Source organism: Ambystoma mexicanum, chromosome 4q, assembly GCF_040938575.1.
Source record: "Ambystoma mexicanum isolate Mex_15411 chromosome 4q, UKY_AmexF1_1, whole genome shotgun sequence".
Taxonomy (NCBI): domain Eukaryota; kingdom Metazoa; phylum Chordata; class Amphibia; order Caudata; family Ambystomatidae; genus Ambystoma; species Ambystoma mexicanum.
The window spans coordinates 1,125,126,178-1,125,145,314 of record NC_090928.1 but is presented as its reverse complement, the minus strand read 5'-3'; the positions used below and the strand labels follow the sequence as shown (position 1 = coordinate 1,125,145,314).

At 44.2% G+C, this 19,137-nt stretch overlaps 1 protein-coding gene across 3 annotated transcripts in view; it reads right to left on the bottom strand.

Annotated features, from left to right (window-relative positions):
* Positions 1–19,137, bottom strand: part of ENAH (ENAH actin regulator) — a 1,361,004-nt gene that overhangs the window by 32,073 nt on the left and 1,309,794 nt on the right. For all 3 annotated transcript variants that reach the window (XM_069608703.1, XM_069608701.1, XM_069608702.1), the window contains one exon: positions 16,262–16,319. In XM_069608703.1, coding sequence (XP_069464804.1) covers positions 16,262–16,319 — 58 coding nt within the window. The remainder of the gene's footprint in view (positions 1–16,261; positions 16,320–19,137) is intronic.

Sequence of the window (19,137 nt, the reverse complement as noted above, 5' to 3'; positions counted from 1 at the left end):
GGCGTGATGAGAAGAAGCCCGCCAAGAGGACTTTCCACTTGGTGCCACCATTAATGGGAGAGAATGTAAAAGGGGAGAGATTAGAGATGAGAAGTGCATAGGTCTGGAGTGGGGACAGAGAAAAGGATATTTGTGAGAATCTCTCTGAAGATGCACTGACATAGGTGTCTGTGATGGGAAGGCCAGGATTGGCTCCCAGAATGTGTCTTGTGCTGTTTTCATCCGGACCTTGTGAGAGAGGGAGGATAGGTGATAGTGTAGCAGTTACAGAAGATAGGAGAGATGGCGAGTGGAAGAGGAAAGATGAAGAAGGAAAAAGGGGAGCTGCATTGCATATTCCTGGCTCTTACTCCAATGCGGCCTAGTAGTAAAGAGGGTACAAATGCAGAACAATAGGTGGGGTGCAGGATTCAATTTTATAAAGGATCACAATGGAGTGCACTTTCAATGTCGATTGATCACTTTGCTAAACTTTGTAATGGCGAGTAAGTTTACCACCTCAGTTTCTTCTCAGACATTTCGATGGTAAACTGTCCGAATTTACTGTGGCAGAAACGTTGGAGGTACTTATTGTACAACCATCTTACAAAGGTTCTGGTCTGTGTTCTATACTTCTGGGCATGCAAGTTTAACACCAAGTTTTGGGTGCCTGTTCTGTTGAAACTGTTAACACAATTTGGCCATCGGTTTCCTACATCATTTTAGTATTAAAAATGAAAAAACCTGGGACTTTTACAGATGGCAATCTGTCATGCTTACAGACACTTTGGCCTATGTGAGGTTTGGGAACAAAATACCATACTGAAGCATTTTCTAACACTACAGGGTGGCTGTATGCTGGCACAACTCCTGTTCAGCCTGTACAACTTGTTACAGGAAGAGCAGGCTGTTGATAGGTTGGATGGTCCGGATTCAAGGGGAGGGTGTCAGTTGCTTTGCTGATGAGACTCGATGGCGAGAAACCTACATTTTTCCGCAATACTTAATTGCTAGGTATGCCATATATACGGCAAGAGGCCTACTTAACAAACAGGGAATATCTTACTTTTTTTTGTGTTTGAGGCAAAGAATTTTAGTGGTACCCTTTGTTTAAATAGACTGAAGCTCGAGTGCTAAAACGTATTCGAGAGTTATCTTCGCAGAAAATCGTAGCAGGCTCGGACATATTGATAGACTACAATTACTGATGTTTTCAGTTATCTCATCGCATCGGTAGGCAACCGATTGAAGTACACAAAATATACAAAGTTAAATCATGGACTGTGGGAGTGCATGGATCGGCTTCAATTAACAGAAGACATTTTTCAAGCGCTAACATTAAAGCGAATGAGCCGCATGCTGTGATCCGCAGTTTTTCCTGTGGATGTGGAAAGCCTTCCAGCTATTGGATTCAACAGGAAAGTCACAACTCCCATTGATTCCTATGGCGACAGGGGTCCCATTTGTGACCGGGAGTGTACCAACTGGAGAAACTGATGTAGGAGCGGCTGTGCGCCGTGGACATGTATGAACAGGCACATTGGGTGTGGGAGTGTGCGCAAATGTTAGTTTCTACGTCAATACATTAAGGCATACAAAAAGGACTCCATTAAGCGCGATTAACATTTCTTTTTTTACTGTGTCTATGCTTAATGCGATAGTGTGTCGAACTTGCACACCCTTTTCAGTGTTGAAATGTATTTATTGGGTATAGAGGATTTAAAGTACCCTGTAAAATGACAGTGCATTCTGAGATAGTGACATCACCATCTCATAACACGCTGTCATTTGAAAGCGCTTAAAGCCCATATACCCAGTCAATACCTTTAATCACTGAAAACGGTGTGAAAGTTATGCTTGCCACACTATTACATTAAGCACTGACATATTAACTTTTACTTTAATAGATTTGTAATGCACACCAATGAACCAGGGGCTTAAGGGCGCAGACAAAAAACAAACAACATAGAAAACATAATAAACAATCAGAACAGTACAAAATGTGAACCCATAACAGTATACACCCTGGCGAATCCCTACCGTCAGACAGTTTAGACCATTATCTAAACTGTAGGGTCTTCAAACTTTCTAAAAATTGCAGTTGATGTCAGGGCTCGCAGACCCGGGGACAATGCATTCCAAGCCTTTGGCGCTGCTGAAAAGAAAACACCTTTCAAAACCTGCGTCAACTTACATGCCAGTGTTTCAAGCCGCTTGGTATGGTTAGAGCCGAGAGACCAGACACTTGATATCAGACGCACTGCTTCGCACAAGTACAGTGAGTTTACATTAAGCACTTATGGGTCATCAATAGACAAAATTGTATCCTGGCTTCAATGGGTAGCTAGTGCAAATGTCTTGCAATAGAGACATGATCTCTCCTCTTGAGACCCATAAGGACCCTCACTAAATTATTCTGTATGATTTGCAGTCTGATTTAGTTAAGCCCACGAGTAGGCTACTATAGTAATCTACTTTAGAGCCCACAATCACCCTACCTACTGTCTCACAGTTTGCAAAAGATATATGGACGCAATTGCGCCAGCAATTTAATATAATACGCTGTAGAAGAGACCAAGCTACTGACTTGAGCCCGCATATTAAGGCGTTGGTCCAAATGGACCCCAAGCTGTTTGACCTTTTTTTGTGTCTTGATGTCGTGGGTATATACGTGTTGTGTAGTTTATCCTTTAGCCTTAGACTCTCAGCCCATAAAATAACAAAATAACCTAGACCATGTTTTTTTGTGTTTGATGTCGTAGCCAGCCACTGCTTGTAATCTGTAATCAATCTCCATATTTTATTTTCAGTGCCGACTACCATCAGCTTGTTTTCTTTTTATTAAGCGCCCACCATCCAGGTTTGAATAAGTTCATACACTTTATTCACAATTTTTTCATCCCCGTTAAAGGGACGACACATTGCGTGCTGTCGGCGTAATTCGTAAAACCAATATTTTATTCTAACAAGTTAAAAAAAGGGACAGTAATAATATTCAACAGTCAAGGGGATATACAAGCCCCCTGGGGCACGCCATAGTCAATTCGAGCTGATTGGGCCTCTGCTTCCTTGCTACAAACTCTGCACCATTGATTGCTCAAAAATGAACCAATCGAGAGTGCGGCTTTGTCGGGGAAATTGGTAACCTCCTTCAATCTGGTGATCAACAATCCGTGGTTAATCAAATCAAAAGCCGCAGACAGGTCCAACAGAATGAGCATGGCAGCGTCCCCTTATCTAGAAACTGAAGTAGTCGTTTCGGTACCATGCCCTCGTCTAAAACCGGACTGCCATTTGTTTAAAATCACATGTTTATAAATATGCTGAAAATTGAATATATGCCACCATATCTAAAATGTTTAAAAAAGGAACGGCGTGTTCGTAATAGGCCTATAGTTTGTAGGTATGGTAGTACATAAGCCTGGCTTTTTCAATAAAGAAGTGATCCAGGCATTCTTAGCAACTGCCGGTGCATAGTTCTCTGTAAAAGAACCGTTGACAAATTTACATAGAGAGCTGATGAGAATAGGCGCACAAGCCTCAACTACCATCGCAGGAAAAACATCCCCCTTACAACTTGTCGACTTAAGGATTGCAACAATCACTGCCAGTTCTAACTCTGTCACATGTTTAAAGCCAAACTGATGGTCTTGCAAACTTTGACCTGAGCCAGCTGGACCACTAATCCAGTAATCTCCTGATTAGACTATATTCCTCTTTATCCCATCCAGCTTTCCTAGCATAGCTTCCGGGATCCGTGTACAACAAGCAGCATCTTTGATAGGGATATCAGATTTATTATCACAAGGGTCTTCGAGTTCCCTCAACATTTTAAAGAGTTCTTTAGATTCTGAATGGGCAATCGCTATCCTATCATCAAACACGCCCTTTTTTGCAGGTATAAAGGCCAATTCGAACTTTTTAGCTGACACTTTGTAAAGATACTTATCGTGGTCATGCTGTCAGGATCTCCAAGAATAGAAACACTTAGTTTGCTTCAAGTTTTTCAAGATCTGAGGAAAACCAAGCCTTGCCTTTTCTCACAACAGATATGATCCGAAGAGGAGCCAATGTTTCAGTAGCTTCCTGCATTACTTGTGTATAAACACTAACAATTGCCTCGGCTAGCTGGAGATCATGACATTTTATTAATTATCAGTAATAGCCAAGGCTCCAAAGCTAGAGGGGTCCGTTTTACTGTACTAATCTTTTGTGAAGCTTTAAGTTTTATGGGCTTTTCACAAGCTACTGTAAAATGCACAAAATATTATCTGACCAAGGGCAGGGTAAGACCTTCAAGTCTTTTGACATTATGTAGGGCTACACAATCGAGGGCATTTCCTATTGAATGTGTAGGTGATTATCAATTGCTGAAAGCGCAAGTTGTCTAGCAAAACCTTCAGAGGATTGACTATAGGATCAGAGCTATTGCCCAAGCATAAGTTAAAATCACAGAGGACAATTGCCTTGATATTTAGTTTGAGACCGGGTAAAATGATATTACAAAGGTGCGTAGTAAATTCAGGCATAGGGACTGGAGGTCTATGTACCAGAACCATATTAAAGTTTGCAAATCAGATCTGATTTTTATTTGCAGAATTTAATTCCCATTAATAGTTGGTAATTCAACTTCCCAAACTTCAAATGTGGATTTATAAATAAAAGCTATGCCTGCACCTCTTCCTCATCTATGCCGACGCAAAATTCCATACTCCTGAGGAATAGCTAGTGCAACAGTGGGTCCTACCACAGCACGGCACCAGGTCTCGGTCAGAGCACAAGTGTCCACATCTTGATCAAAAACGTGAGTTGCAATAGCTAATGCATGTTTAAATAGGGACCTCATATTGAATAATATTTTAATTCCTGTATCATATAGTGTCTTGGCACATTGGTCCATAACCTCTTAACGACGAGTGCAATTGCAATCCATCATCTAAATTGTTCGTTTTGAAGAAATGTCTCACTTGCCCAGCCATTCCCATGTTCTGAGCAGTTACAAAAATCAGTAACATCCAACTTGTCCGTACTCAGACTGGATACACATTGATCTCCACCCGCTCTACAGGTTGCATAATGTCCTTCGCTCGGACGAGCTCTGTCGTACCTTGTGTTTGCATGCGTATAGCTGCTAAAGCCGGCGATAATCCCTGAGCAAGATACAGGTTAATAATTTCAGATCTCTGTGCGGCCGCTCTACCTTTAGCCTCCTCAATCCCGGCAAACACTTGCATGATGGTATATGTGCAGGAGATCATGTATCCACAAAAACCAAGACGCAGGCCCCTGGACAACCGAGCGCCGCCGACGCACCCGACGTTTAAGAAATAGGTTAACAGACTACAAAAATGCAGGGAATTTTAGTTCCCAAGCGAAAGGCTAAAACCAAGCTAAAGTGGAAATTCGAATATGAGCACTTTCATGATAACGCCAAGTAAATAAAACAGACCGCAGTGAATTGGGAATTAGTATTATTCTTAAAATGGACCAGGAAGCAGTAAATAGATCACTCACTTCTAAAAAGGTCTAGGCAATAAAAACCAAAGTTTTTAAAACTGGCACCTAAAGAGCCTAAAAGCAATATATAAAACCAGGGTCAAAATGCAGTTAAAAATCGGGCAGCACGTTCATTTATACAAAACAATAGTCACTTAGTAACAGTAACAAGACTTTGTTCACCAGAGTCTTTCTATTTTAATTCTCCTTGCCTCTCATGCTGCTGGGCAATCAATTCGGAGTACTCCTGTAGAAGAGAGGGCGGCATTGTACAATGAAGTGCCTGACCAAACCAAAAGCAGTATTAAGATTTCAGCCTGTGCGTTTGCCTGAAGAGAAAGATTTACAACCCGCGGAGGTACTTTCCGTATTTGCAACACATGTAGCAGGAATTGGTCTTGTGCTTGCATTGATCTCCTCCAGAAAACCACCTCTCACTTTGCAGAGTACAAGTTTATTTTGGAAGCCATCCTTGGGGCTTTGGTTTTGTTAGTACAAGCAGTAGTTTTGTTAAGTTGTTGGTTGCATGGCTGTGTGGGAAAAGGATAACTTAACACATCACTCTAATAATTTGAAAGTAATGCAATGATTTTAGAGACTGTTCTGTGGTCAGTCTGGTGCAGAGATGACCATTTGCGTAGCTCAGCATTCTTTGCAATTTGGCCAGGGTTTCGGCTTCAAGGCCAACATACGGACTAAAAAACAGCGAATGCCATGAGTAAGGACATGTGTTGTGTTAGCAGCAGGAATCTATTAAGTCAATATAGGTGATGGAACTACAGACAAAATGTGCATACAAGTACTTTTTAGATGTACTTTCCACATACAAACAGATGAACAAACACAGGCAAACTATTGGGGGCAAATAATTTACTTTGCAGGGTTTCCTTGCACCACTCCATCCACACAACTCCCTTCTTATACAATTATGGTCAACAATCCTATTTTCTGTTCTGTCTGGTCTTTGACCCTACAGTCAAGACATAACAATCCATGACACGCACAGAAGGCCATCAAAACGGTGCTGACAAACGCTAAGGTGGGCTTATAAGCTTACAGTGACAGAACGCTGGTGACTGAGCCAGTACACGTAGCCAATCCTTTTTCCTGCAGGGTTGGAGTAATGTAAAGAATAAAGACTACATTTGTAGACCTTCCTTACATGCTCCATGCCATTAGGCCTGCTGCTAGGCAATCTGACATAACTGCACAACTTCATTCCTGTACAGTATTTAATGCCCCCTCCATAGAATTAGCTACAGCGGAGAACACCAGGGGGCACGGATCGTAATGGCCGTTTTAACGCCGGCTCGGCCTTACTGGAAATTAAGAGATGACGTTAAGTTGTGCATCGGGTTGCCGGTGGAGGAGGGGCGATATGCCAGCAGGGCCAGGCACACAAGCAGAGGCCGACCCCTGCAACATGTAGAACAGTTCAAACTACCTGGTACACCAGACAAAATTCTGCCCTGCAGCAGAGAAGAAAACTGAAGAAAGGAAAATAGAGATCACGGGGTACAGCCCCGGCTGGGAAAGCCGCACAGAGGAACAAAGAGGCGCAGCCGACAGATGGTGCTGCATCCCTGACTGGGAGCGAGTCGGAGGAGAACATGTGGATTGGGATACTCCGCAGCTGGCAAAGCGTGTTAGGAAGCCACAATAGCAGTGGCATTCGGCCTGGTGCGCACCCTCCGGCCCCTACCAGGTGAGCAGAGAAGCCATCAGTAGCTGAGCTGTGACTTGCTGAAAGCAGCTGCACGAGAAATACAGCATAGAGATCCCCAAGCGCAGTGCCGGCAGGGGAGGGTGCCGACGGGGGCGCAGACATCCTGGAGGTGCACACCATGCTGGAGGGCTGTTCAGAGGAGAGGTACAGAGGCCCTGTTGCCAGGGTGGTGGTGGATGGGTACATCGAGAAACCCAAACGTGAAGAGTCAGGCCAGAAGAGCCACATATTTGTGCCTGTGGGAGATCCTGTAGGTGTTGGCAGCAGTGTGGCGGCAAGAGCACCACACAAGGTGGCACAGAGCCCAGAGTAGGAACAGCCAGGCCAGAGGCGCGGGTGCTGGTCCAAAGCAGAGGGAGCCAACAAGAGGAGTGTTGTGAGGGAAAGAGGGGAGTGAGAAGGGCGTTTGAAGGACGGACCCCGAACCAGGTATGCCTGATTTGAGGGTGGCAGGCATGGCTGCGAAGGGGCTGAAGTGTGAGGAGGTGCCACATCACAGGAGGAGGTGCCCTAGGTGGGGGGCTAGTGAATATATGGCGCCTGGAGGTCCCAGGGAGTGAGAGTGGTACGGAGAGCGGACACGAGATGCTGCATTGAGGCCCGTCTTGAGAGCTTTGCTGGAAAGACGGCTGCAAAGAGACCCGCCACTCGACATGGAAAGACAGTCGCGTCACTCATGAGGTTTAGAAGAGCAGAGGACAGGGGGGCCTTGGAAGTCATGGCTCGCGCCGTTGAGGCAGGAGGGGAACCATCAAGGAGGACATTGCAGGTATAATGTCAGAGATCAAAGCCCTCAGGGGGGATATACAGACCTCCATTTCAGAGCTGTGTGGGAAGGTGGAAAAGAGGGAAGAGTAGAGGGCCTAGAAAAAAATCAAATTAACTGATTTGATGGAAATGAATATGGGAGCCAGAATGACCGATATGGAACTGATGGACGAAGACATGGCTCTGAAGATAGACCATCTGGAAAACCGGGAGCGGAGAAACATCAGGATTCTTGGCAGAAAAGGACAGAGAGACTCTCGCACAAGTGGAATCCAAGGTGCAAGAACATTGTGAACCTTCTCTTCCAGCCCGAAGGGGGAAGTGTAAATCAAAGAGCCCACAGTATTGCCAGAGCATTCAGACAAGTGCATCGCTCCATCATTGCAAAATTCTTGCGCTATGATGAGAAGACGGTGGTGCTGGTCAGAGCAAGGCAGGCACAAGTGCTGGAGTATATGGGCTTGAAGGTGCAGTATTTTCAAGGCCTCTCTTGTATGACATTGGCATGCAGAAGAGACTGCCATCCCCTAACCCAATGGCTGATGGGAAGGGTATCCAATATAGATGGGCCTACCCATTTGCTTTGCTCTTTGAGATTGGGAATTGGGACTTTAGTATAACTAGTGGGAAAGGGGCTGAGCAAGCCCTGATGCATTGGAAGAGAGCTCAGACAAGACAAGTGAGGTTGGCAGGCACAATGGCAATGAATCCAGAGATCCTAATGCATCGCAGGGACCACTGAGGAGACGGAGGGGTAAGGTGGGATGGAAGTTTCAGAAGCTAAATGAGCCTTTGCCTGGGAAACATTGTGATGCACACTGCACAGACAGCAATGGGACAGTCATGACGGTTGTGTGTCCGCCTTGCAGACAACTGATAAGCTAGACGACTCCGGCTGGTCCGTCCAAACCTTAAGGGGAAGCCCTGGATGAAGACTGAGTCTTAACGGGGACCCGGTTTATTTATTTTTTTGTTCATGGGTTGTTATTGTTTGTTGAGAGGGAAGGGGGGGGGGGCTGGGGTGGCAGTATTTTTCAGGGGGGTTCCGGGGCCTGAGGTGAATAGCTGTAGGAGACGGGATGGCTGAAGGGAATCAAGGGGAGGGGGTGAGACTCCAGATGGGGGAAGGGGTAGAGACTGAAATGGGAGTCCCGACCGAAGATGGGGATGCTGAATGTTAAAGGTCGTAACTCACCCACCATACACTCCCTGGTGGTGAGGAAATTCCAGAGGGCTTGACTGGATGTCCTATTTTTGCAGGAGATGTGATTGAGGGGGGGCGGGGGGCGTAAAGACCGCTCAGGGGCGCAGGGATCGAGCACTTGTACTGGGTGTCTAAAGTCACCAGGAAGGGGGAAGGTGGGTATGGTTTTGCACAGATGTTTTCATATGCAACATGTGCAGGTTAATCTGCTTATGGCGGTTAGACTTATTGTCCAGGGCAAGTTGGGGAGGTATATGGATGTGTGCCACAGTATAAGTCCCAAATCAAGGGCAGAGGGCATTTTATATGCAGGCGCTGGACACGATACTGGAAATGCAGAAAGGATTGACGGTTAGAAGGTTAAGACTAACTCCTGGGCAGACGCAAGCTATGACCGCTTCTCCAAGGGGGAAAACCTACGGGATGCCAGTCAGGCTAGAGAGGACTTGTTTGGAAGATCCCTTGAAAGTAGGGAATTGGCAGATTTCTGGAAACCAGCCCACCCAGATTAGAGGGGATACACTTTCCATTCTAAACTGCATGTTACCTACACGCGCATAGACTATCTCCTCATATGCCAGCCACACATTTCACAGATATACAAGTGCATTACCCGTCAAATTGCATGGTCGGACCACGACATGGAGGATATGGAGCTGGATATTGATGGTATACATAAAAGGAAGTTGCAATAGAGATGCAACAAATTGTGCTGTGATGCTCACTTCGCCAACCAGCTTAGCTCAAAGGTGGAAGAACACTTCGACTGAATGACAATGGGGAAGGCCACCTGGAGAGGCCTGCTAATTAGCAAGGGGCAAGGCAAAAGAGCGTAGATTAGTGGAGGATAAACTCCGAAAGGATATGTGCAGGGAGGAGGAGATACATAAGAGGAGGGAAATTTGGAAATCCTGCAACAGAGAAGGGAGGAATTAAAGCTATGGGATTGGGGGAGACCATTAGGAAGATAGAATTCCTCAAACTGAAATTTTACGAGAAACGGGACAAGGCAGATGCTCTAGCGGCAGGGCGATTGCAGGCGTAGAGGGCCGAGAGGAGGTTCACATGGGTCAGGGATGTAAATGGACAGCTTGATAAATCCAAGCGGAATAGCAGAATGCTTTGCGACTTGCTATGAAGAGCTCTATACTAGTGATGGAGGTCTGGACCAAGGTGCGGTGCCACGATATATAGGACGGCTATATAGGGAGACTCTCAGGTTAGAGGACCAGGGCTTCATAGATGCACAGAGGAAGAGGTGCAGGTGGCTGTTAGGAAACTACCTAGTGGGAAGGCACAGGGGAAAGACTACGGTTGGCTTCTAGAAGAAATGTGCCCCTGTTCTGGTTCCTTGACTGACCCAGCTATACAATTACATATTAGACACCGATAGCGCTGCCATCTTTTAATAAAGCTCTGATACTCAGTGCTTACGAAGAAGGGGAGAGACCTGGGTTGCTCTAAGTCCCATTGCTCAATTTCTCTGTTGAATATGGACAAGAACATTTTCACTAGAGTTTTGGCGGAGACTGAAGGGCATTTTGCCTAGTATGATCCATCTGGATTAAGTAGTATTCATACAGGAAAGGCAGGGTAATGCCATGCGGAAAACCTTGGATTTGATGGAACATACATGTATGGAAGGGGATGTGGGCCGGGGGAGATGATCATGTGTTACTAAGCATAGAAGCCAGGAAGGCCTTTGATCATGTTGAGTGGGGTTTTCTTTTCAAGGTACTACAGGAAACGGGGGTTTGGGGAGTGATGCCTGCAGGGAGTGAGGGTGATCTTTACAAACCAGGCAGGGAAGGTTGTGGTAAATCAGTGTCTCAAGAGATTTCCACCTGGGTAAGGTCACTAGACAGGGCTGCCCACTCTCCCTCCTGCTGCTCGCTGTTAGACCTGAGTGGGATAGAAGGAATCACAGTAGGGGAAATGGAATGCAGGATTACTCTTTATGCAGGCGACATGCTCCTTTATATGTCAAACCAGAGAATCTCTATACCTGCCCAAGGGTTTGCGGGACTTCGGACTGGTCTCTGGCTTTAAAGTTAAACAGACAAATCAGCGCTGTTTCCACATAGTCGGAGGGAAAAGGACCGGAGGGGGGAGCTAACCTCAAGAGATTTGGTAATACCCATTGAGATGGACGAAATTACATATTTGGGGTGAAAGCACCCACAGACACCAAAGACCTCTATCAAGTAAAATTCCTGCTCCTCCTGCTCAACCTTTTTGTACACTTGATCATTGGTCTGGCTTGACAATGCCATGGCTGGGCCGCCATTAGGCGCTCTACCTTTATCAGATGCTACCGATAAAAATAAAAAGGGAATACTTTTCAGAGCTCAAGAGCCGAATTGGCCGCTCGGTGCGGCAGAAGTTGCGAAGACTATGCAACTTTAACTCAGCCTAAGGAGCTAAGAGTGGTGGAGGTGTGGAGAATGGCTCCCGGAATATGATTATTAGAGCACGCAATTTGGGATCTTGGAAACGTCCTGCAAGGAAGAGGCGTGCACCTCAATGACTAAGGTTCTGGACCGCAAAGAGTTTAAAGAACTGTGGCCCAGCAAGGGCGTCGAGTCGTCGGCGTCTCTGTGGTCTTTGGGTGGCGGGAAGCCCACCAGCGGATGCACCTCGGCGTGTCGATAGCCTGGCCTTCTCCAGTGGGATAAGGCGGGCGGCGGTGCGGACGAGCGCGTCCGTGAATCGAAAGTTCTTCGGCAACGGGAGCATGGCGGATCCGGACAGCGACGGCGGTCGTTGACAGTGGCGGACAACAGCCCAGGCGCTTCTCTTTGGGATTCCGCGGCAGTCCCAGTCTCCGGTCGGCAGCCTGTCGTAGGTCTGTCTACCAGGGAGCTTTGGCAAAGATCAGCTTGTGCACGATGGTCCCTCGTAGCTCAGGAAGAGGGTGCCTTACCAGGTCCTCTCTGGGTCAGTCCTTGGAGACACAGCAGCTTTCAGATTGATGAAGAAGAGCAACAACAATTCTTCTCTTCCAGCAATGCTTCAAGGTTAAGCTTCAGGTTTACTCCAGTTACTCGTCGTAGTGGACTTCAGCTTCTGAACACGAATTCTAGCAGTGAGAGGCCCCCAGATATACTAGTTGATCTCCCATTCATTCTGCTGGGTCACACTCAGGCAACCAATCGGTCAGAAGGGCATTCATGCAGGCCGGCAGCCAATCAGATGCATAGTGCATTCAGGTCATTCACTTCTCTCCAGACACTCACAACAAGTTGTGTGTATTGCGTCAAGCACCCAGCCAGTCAACACTCCCCACTGCATTCATAACAGTTTCAGGCAGGGCTGTCTCAGTCATTGTGTCAAACACCAGAAACTAGACATCCACAACAAGAAGTGCATATTCGTCACACACTCCATTCACCCAGGTCCCACCTAGAGGTGTACCCACAGCATAAGGTTGTTTGGAAGGCTCAAGCCAGTCTGGTCGGCACTTCCTCAGACTACCATATATGGAACTTCCACCCAACAGCCAGTCAGGGGAAAGGGACAGAGTCAGGGCTTCCCGGGACTTCGGGAAAGATCAAGGTAACAGGCAATGGCGGGCAAGAGGCCACGGGTGCCATCTTGTCTCCATCAGGAATCCACCAATTCCAATGACAGGGCCTGGGCATCCCAAAATGGATGACGCTCTGGGCACCAGTCAATTCAGGACGGAGCTGCCACCAGCCCGTACCTTGCTCTGTGGGCCACCCACAGGTGCCCAAAAACATACACTAGGGGCACAGGGTTGTACCCCCATCCATGGGTGCCATAAGGGTATCCCATTGGTCGGTACACCAAACCAAAATAGAGCTGCACCGCCAGGAGTCCCACATGAACTCCTGCATGGAAAACACGACAGAACACACGATATAAAGCAGTAAAGGACAAGGATACGGAGGCCCTGTCCCTCCGATGCATTTCCAGCATCACAACGCCTTTCCCATATGCCGCACTTTTTTAGCTGCTAGTTTATGCATGGTGATAAAGTGGAAAGGCCCAGAGCTCCCGAGTGAAAAAATGTGGGCCCTTAAGGCAAGGGAAATGTACGAGATTGAGAAGATCACGGGAGCCATTCACAATTTACTGCCTCCAGGAAAATAGAATGGACACTGTTTAAGGAAGTATGTCTAGCAACCCCCACCAGACCTTGTAGATGAAGTGGTGAGCGTAATGGGACAGGAACCAGATTAAGTAGCCAGACTCTGATGAGGGAAGTGGAATGTGCCCTGATGTTGTGCGTAATGTCGTTTTGTGACCCTTCAGCAAGTATCCCTCAAAGTCATCCAGATACGTTGAAGTGTTATAGTGTTATAGTGTTTTCTGCCCCTCACGCTCACCGGACACTGCAGGGACAGGATTGGCACGTGGGTGGTTTAAAGGGAGGGGTATTAAATGTTAAATGATTAAAGTTAAAATACCTGTAGATACCGAGCGTAAACCAGCATGTGGCTGTACTGTGTGTGGAACATTTGAATTCTAAGTTGTAATTGTGCAGACCAAAAATAAATAATAGCTGTAGCATCTTGCCTTGTATGAAAAGTGATACCGTGGAATTCTGCATTTAAAAAAAGTAGGATTGGGTAGGACCTTGGCTCAAATAACGTCCTCCATGATTGCTTTACATTTGTGGCTGGTAAATCCAGTGCCTGCCCTGTCGATCAGCTCCAATTATGAACTTTTATCACAGAAAAAAACAAATTGTGAAAAAGGGGCAGGATTACCGAATTTTTAATCCTTGCCTCATGCCATACGTGTGTGTGGGGGAGGTGGGGGGGGGAGAAGCAGGCGGGAGAGGAGTAAGAGGTATAAGTGGAGTAAGGAGCAATCCATCCCAACAACCCAAATTCAGCAAAGCGGTCTAAAAAAAGTTGAGGGTTCATCATAGAACCTGCTCGGCAGTGGGACAGTGGCATACACTGGGAGTAAGGTGGGAGGTGTGGGGGTAGTGGGAATGAAGGCTGAGCTATGTCTCCGCCTGTGACCATTCGATTATTTCTCCAACGCTGCAGCTTAACCGCAAGCTCTACATATTTCCAAGAACCAGATCACCAGAACCTTAGATTGTATACCCAATATCCCCCCTTAACCACTTTTTCTAGGTCTATGCTTAAAGTGCCAAAGTCCCAATACGCACACACTTTTCAGCGTTGAAAAGGCATTTCAGGCTTTTGTGAAATTACAGCACATTTGGAGCAGGTTATGTCACCATCTCAGAACGTGCTGTAATTTAATAAAGAGTACTTACATAAAGCTCCAAATTCAGTAAATACATTTAAATGCTGAAAAATGTGTCCTGTTCTGCACACTATTACATCAACAGACCTGGCTACATTTGAGATTAAAAAACCGATATTTCGGCTGTTCGCAGTGTACAACCGACACCGTACTTTAGCATTGAAAACTATCACTACATCACTGTGTGCTAAAAAAGTGTGTATATGTATCAGCTTACCGTAAGCATATTTCATTAATTTTCTTTCAGGCAAACCTAGACACGGCACATTTGTTAATTTCTTAATTAAAAACACACAGGCGCATGCATACATACTGTTTATTATATCCTCCATTTGGTGCAAAAAGAATAGGTGTTATATAGTTTATATTCGAATACCCAGGGGATAAGGCACTAAAAAATAAACCTATTTTCCAGGATGTCACACAAAACCAGTCCGCAATTCAGGTTCATATATTGTCACGTCCAATTGGTACAAACGTGTTTAATTAGTGAATTTCAAAAATACCCTGTTTTAATGAGATTACTTGTAAAGAACATAAAACAATCTACCAACTTGACAAGAGCATAAAACCATGCAAAAATATATTAGGAAAAAGTGTATAGTGTGGCATTGAAGGGCTTATTGGTAAGGCAAACGCACCTCTATAAACCCACCATACTTGCAATAGCTCACTGTGCCGAGACCAAGTCTATCCTTAACGTAAATTGCATTTGTTGGGCAAAGCCACCACAGGTTTATCCTACGGGGAGGGACCGCTGGCATTTTGGGGGACATCCACAACAGGTGTTCTTAAAAGCAAATGCTAGCATTTTGGGGCAAACCCATCGCAGGTGGTCCTTGGAATGAAGTTTAGCTAAATATAGACTACAGCTCAAATGAGTTTAAGGTTATACTTGTTTTAATATGCATCTCAATTTGTTTAAGTCAGCAGCCTATTTATCAAAGACATTTTTAAATTAGGTTTGGACGAGGGGCTGGCCAGGGAGATAAGATAGTTGAAATATAAACTAGACACTCATGTAGTAAAAAAAAAAAAAGGATTGGTGGCAGGGAGAATTAGAAATGCAATATGGCCAACTTTCCAGAATCAGCAAATCTTTGAAAAATTAACACCAACATTACGGAGGAAATGTCAAAACCGTTTTAGATTTAATTCACTCCGATAGGTTCCACTTTAGTCACGTGGTTCAATAAAGCGGAAGATTTGATATGCGCATTTTGCCCTCAGTATGAGGAGAATGCTTTGTACACCACAATGCAGTAGGCTTACAGTCATCGTACGAACGTGTCTTCCTCATGGTTTTCAGCAGGTGTTTGAGCAATTCTATCCCGCCATCACTATTTGGTGTTTCAATCATAACTCTTTGCACAGTGTTGATGCACTTTCTTCTATTAGGCACAAACTTGGGCTGGGTTTTTAATAGACAGGTGCTTCGCAAGATGACACATTGCAGCAGTGCTACACAATACATCACAACAGCCAAGAAGAAAAGACAAGATTGGTACTTCAAATTAGGAAAAACTGCATATTAATACAAATGTATTGTGGTAAGAACAAAAAAAGGCGAGAGTGGGTAATTGGCTATAAATGCAGCATATTTGAGAAATCACTTTTATACGACGCCTCATGCTGGATTTCCCCAGCTTCTTAGTGCTGTAATAGGAGGAGATATTACCCAATGTAATGGAACACCATTTTTCCACTTTGAAAGAATGATTAGCTGAGTAGTCAAAGGAATCCAATTGGGGAATGCATACACAAATTCACCACAATTAAAAACATTTCTAACAGTCCCCGGCTGACCCCACAAGGCAGATTGCAGCATACAGTGCACTTACCATCAATTAATTCTTCTTTTAGTTTTGTTAATTCTTTTCTCATTTCATCTAAAATATCCTGTGAACGACAAAAACAATGAACTAGATAATGTGCATATCAGTGGCCAAACAGCTTTTAATCAAATTCATAGGTTTCCATGACTAGCACCAAACTTACACAGAGAAGGTGGGTTTTTTGCAGGGGGAGATATTCTATTCAATAATACGCTTGTTTTATTGATATTTCAAGAGCGTTTTACTGCGCAGATCGAGAAAGACTGGGGAAAATGTGGAAAAATGGAAATTATGTCCCACTGTGTTGCACTTTCTTAAAGAAATGTATAGGGAAACATTGGTTAACATTTGTGTCAATAAAGGTAAGATAAGATCACCCCTTATTAGAACTAATATAGGAATCAAACAAGGTTGTGTGACATCGCCGACCCTTTACAATCTATGTGTCAGATATGGGTGATAGTTTTGTAGGTATAAAGAACTTTCCACTGAAGATAGGAGATTTGGCGATAAGTTGGATGTCCTACACGGATGATAACATCCTCCTAGATATGACCCCAGTAGGGTTAGAAAGGATGATTAGGGGTTTGTACGAATATGCAAAAGAAAATAATCTCACTTTGAATGTGGGTAAAACTAAGATCCTCATCTATGGGGGTAAGGGAGATATGAAGAACAGAAGTAAATTCAGGTGGAAAGTTGATTCACAAGATATTGTGGTGGTGGAGACCTATCCATATTTGGGTATACCATTAAAAAATAATCCCCCCGACATTACTATGAGGACATGATAGAGAGGAAGGTGATGAAAAAATGGAATGTTATCATGACATATGTCATATGTCATCCAAGGGCGGGCATTTTATTGAGGGACTTCTAGAAATGTAGAAAACTTGTATCATCCCGGGCGCCTTGTATGCATTAGAAACTATTAAACCTACTTTTATAAGAGATTTAAGTAAAATTGAAGCCTAAATCTGGAGACTAGCATTAAGAGTAGCAAATTCTATCCCAATAGAGGCCATTAGGTGCGAGTTAGGCCTTCCTTCTATGATGAGACTGTGGAAAATTAGATGTTGCAAACTATACATTAAAATGACCTTGGAAGAAAAGGAAGGTTTCGTATAAACAAGGAAAAATGAACGTTGCAATGAAAGATTTGGAAATTACCACCAGCACTTTTTTTTGGATAAGATACACATGAAATTACCTAAAGAGATTTCTAATGTGAACTCCTTGTATATCTTTTTGAAAAAGAAAGCAATATAATGGGATTTAATGGAGTATTTGGATAGGTTAGCTAAAAAGAGCAGGTTTGCAACTTACTGCCTCCAGGGTATATCAATTAATACATCTCGGAATTACCTGTGGAAGGTAGGAAATAAAGCATTTTCAAGATTTACCAGGTTGTTGGGGTTTAATATGCTTCCTAGCTATGAATATGTTGGAGCATGGAGTGGGGTTACTATTGAAAAAAAAGAGTGCAGGTTTTGTAAACCAGAGATTGAGACTACTAGGCACCTCCTCACTGCATGCATAAAACTGCAAGGATGGTATTATAATGGGTATAAGGATCTTGTTTGTAATGAGAGCAGTATCACAACAGACCAATTTTGGTCTACTATTTATATGGCTGAGCCCTTGATGTATGTGGGGGCTGCATACAGTGTTTGGAAAATAATAGTGTCTGTAGGAGATAAATTAAATTGAACTAAGTTTGGTGGTCCGGGCAATGGAGCTAGAGCAGAAAGCTCTATTCGCTTATCTTTAATAAGTTGACATTATGCTCACTGGAAGCTGAAGATGCAATTTATTGTAAGGCTAATTATGTAGGATTAGATTTTAATAGAAATTAGGATGATTTGAAATAATGAAATTATTATTAAGGTTAATACAAAGTGTAAGAGTAATGAAATGTAATAGATATGTTATGTTAAGTTTGCATATGTAAAAAAGCTGATTAAGATGTGATAACAATGTAATGTTTTAATAGGGTTTTCTTTGTTATTTTATTATGAATTGATATGATGTAATAAATTTTGCTTTGAGTGTTTAAGGTTTTAATTAACCAATACACTATAATAAAACTTTTATTGTTAAAAAGTCTATTCTCACCCAATTTGTTTTCTGATGAAACCATCACTTTACTTCCTTTACAAAGGCACATACTTAACTCGCTGTTAATCTGTAGTCTTTATATGACCCTTTCCTACCTCCAAAGATCCTCAAAATGTCTACGTTGGACTGCAAATATACTGCTACGTGGAAGCTGGACCACTGGCGGCCAGAAATATACTCTAGGGGAGGAGAAAGGCAGGAGAGACAGATGAGTGACAGGAGGTTTGTGTACTAGTGGCCCTTAACTCTGGTTGTAGATTAACATATTTGGAGCAGGCTTCTGCCCTAACCTGGTACAAAGAGCAGGCTTCCCCAAGAAGTTGGGTAGGAGGACCAACAAGATGACAGTATGTTATTTTATTTATAAGGCGCCAAAGCCTGCAGGCGTCCAGGCGCCATGAAGAGGAAAAGATAGGCCCCATCTAATAAAACAGATGGTTAGGTCAGAGTTATGAGAACAGAAAGGTCTTTAGCCGTTTCCTGAAGAACAAAAGATTACATAAAGAAACAGGCAGAGCATTCCAATCCCGTGCGGCCCGCACATGAAAAGTGCTGCCATTTCCGCAGGCTCTTTTAACTCTGTCTATTTGTAGGGAGCAGGCCTTAGCTGATCAAAGAGATCTACTCTGAGTATATAATCTCAGCCTGTTCTGAAAATAGATAGGTGCATCACAACAAACACACTTGTGATAGATAGTCAAAAGTTTGAATTGTACTCTATGCTGAAGTAGGCTCTGAGCGCTTCAACTGGAAAACACTGCATA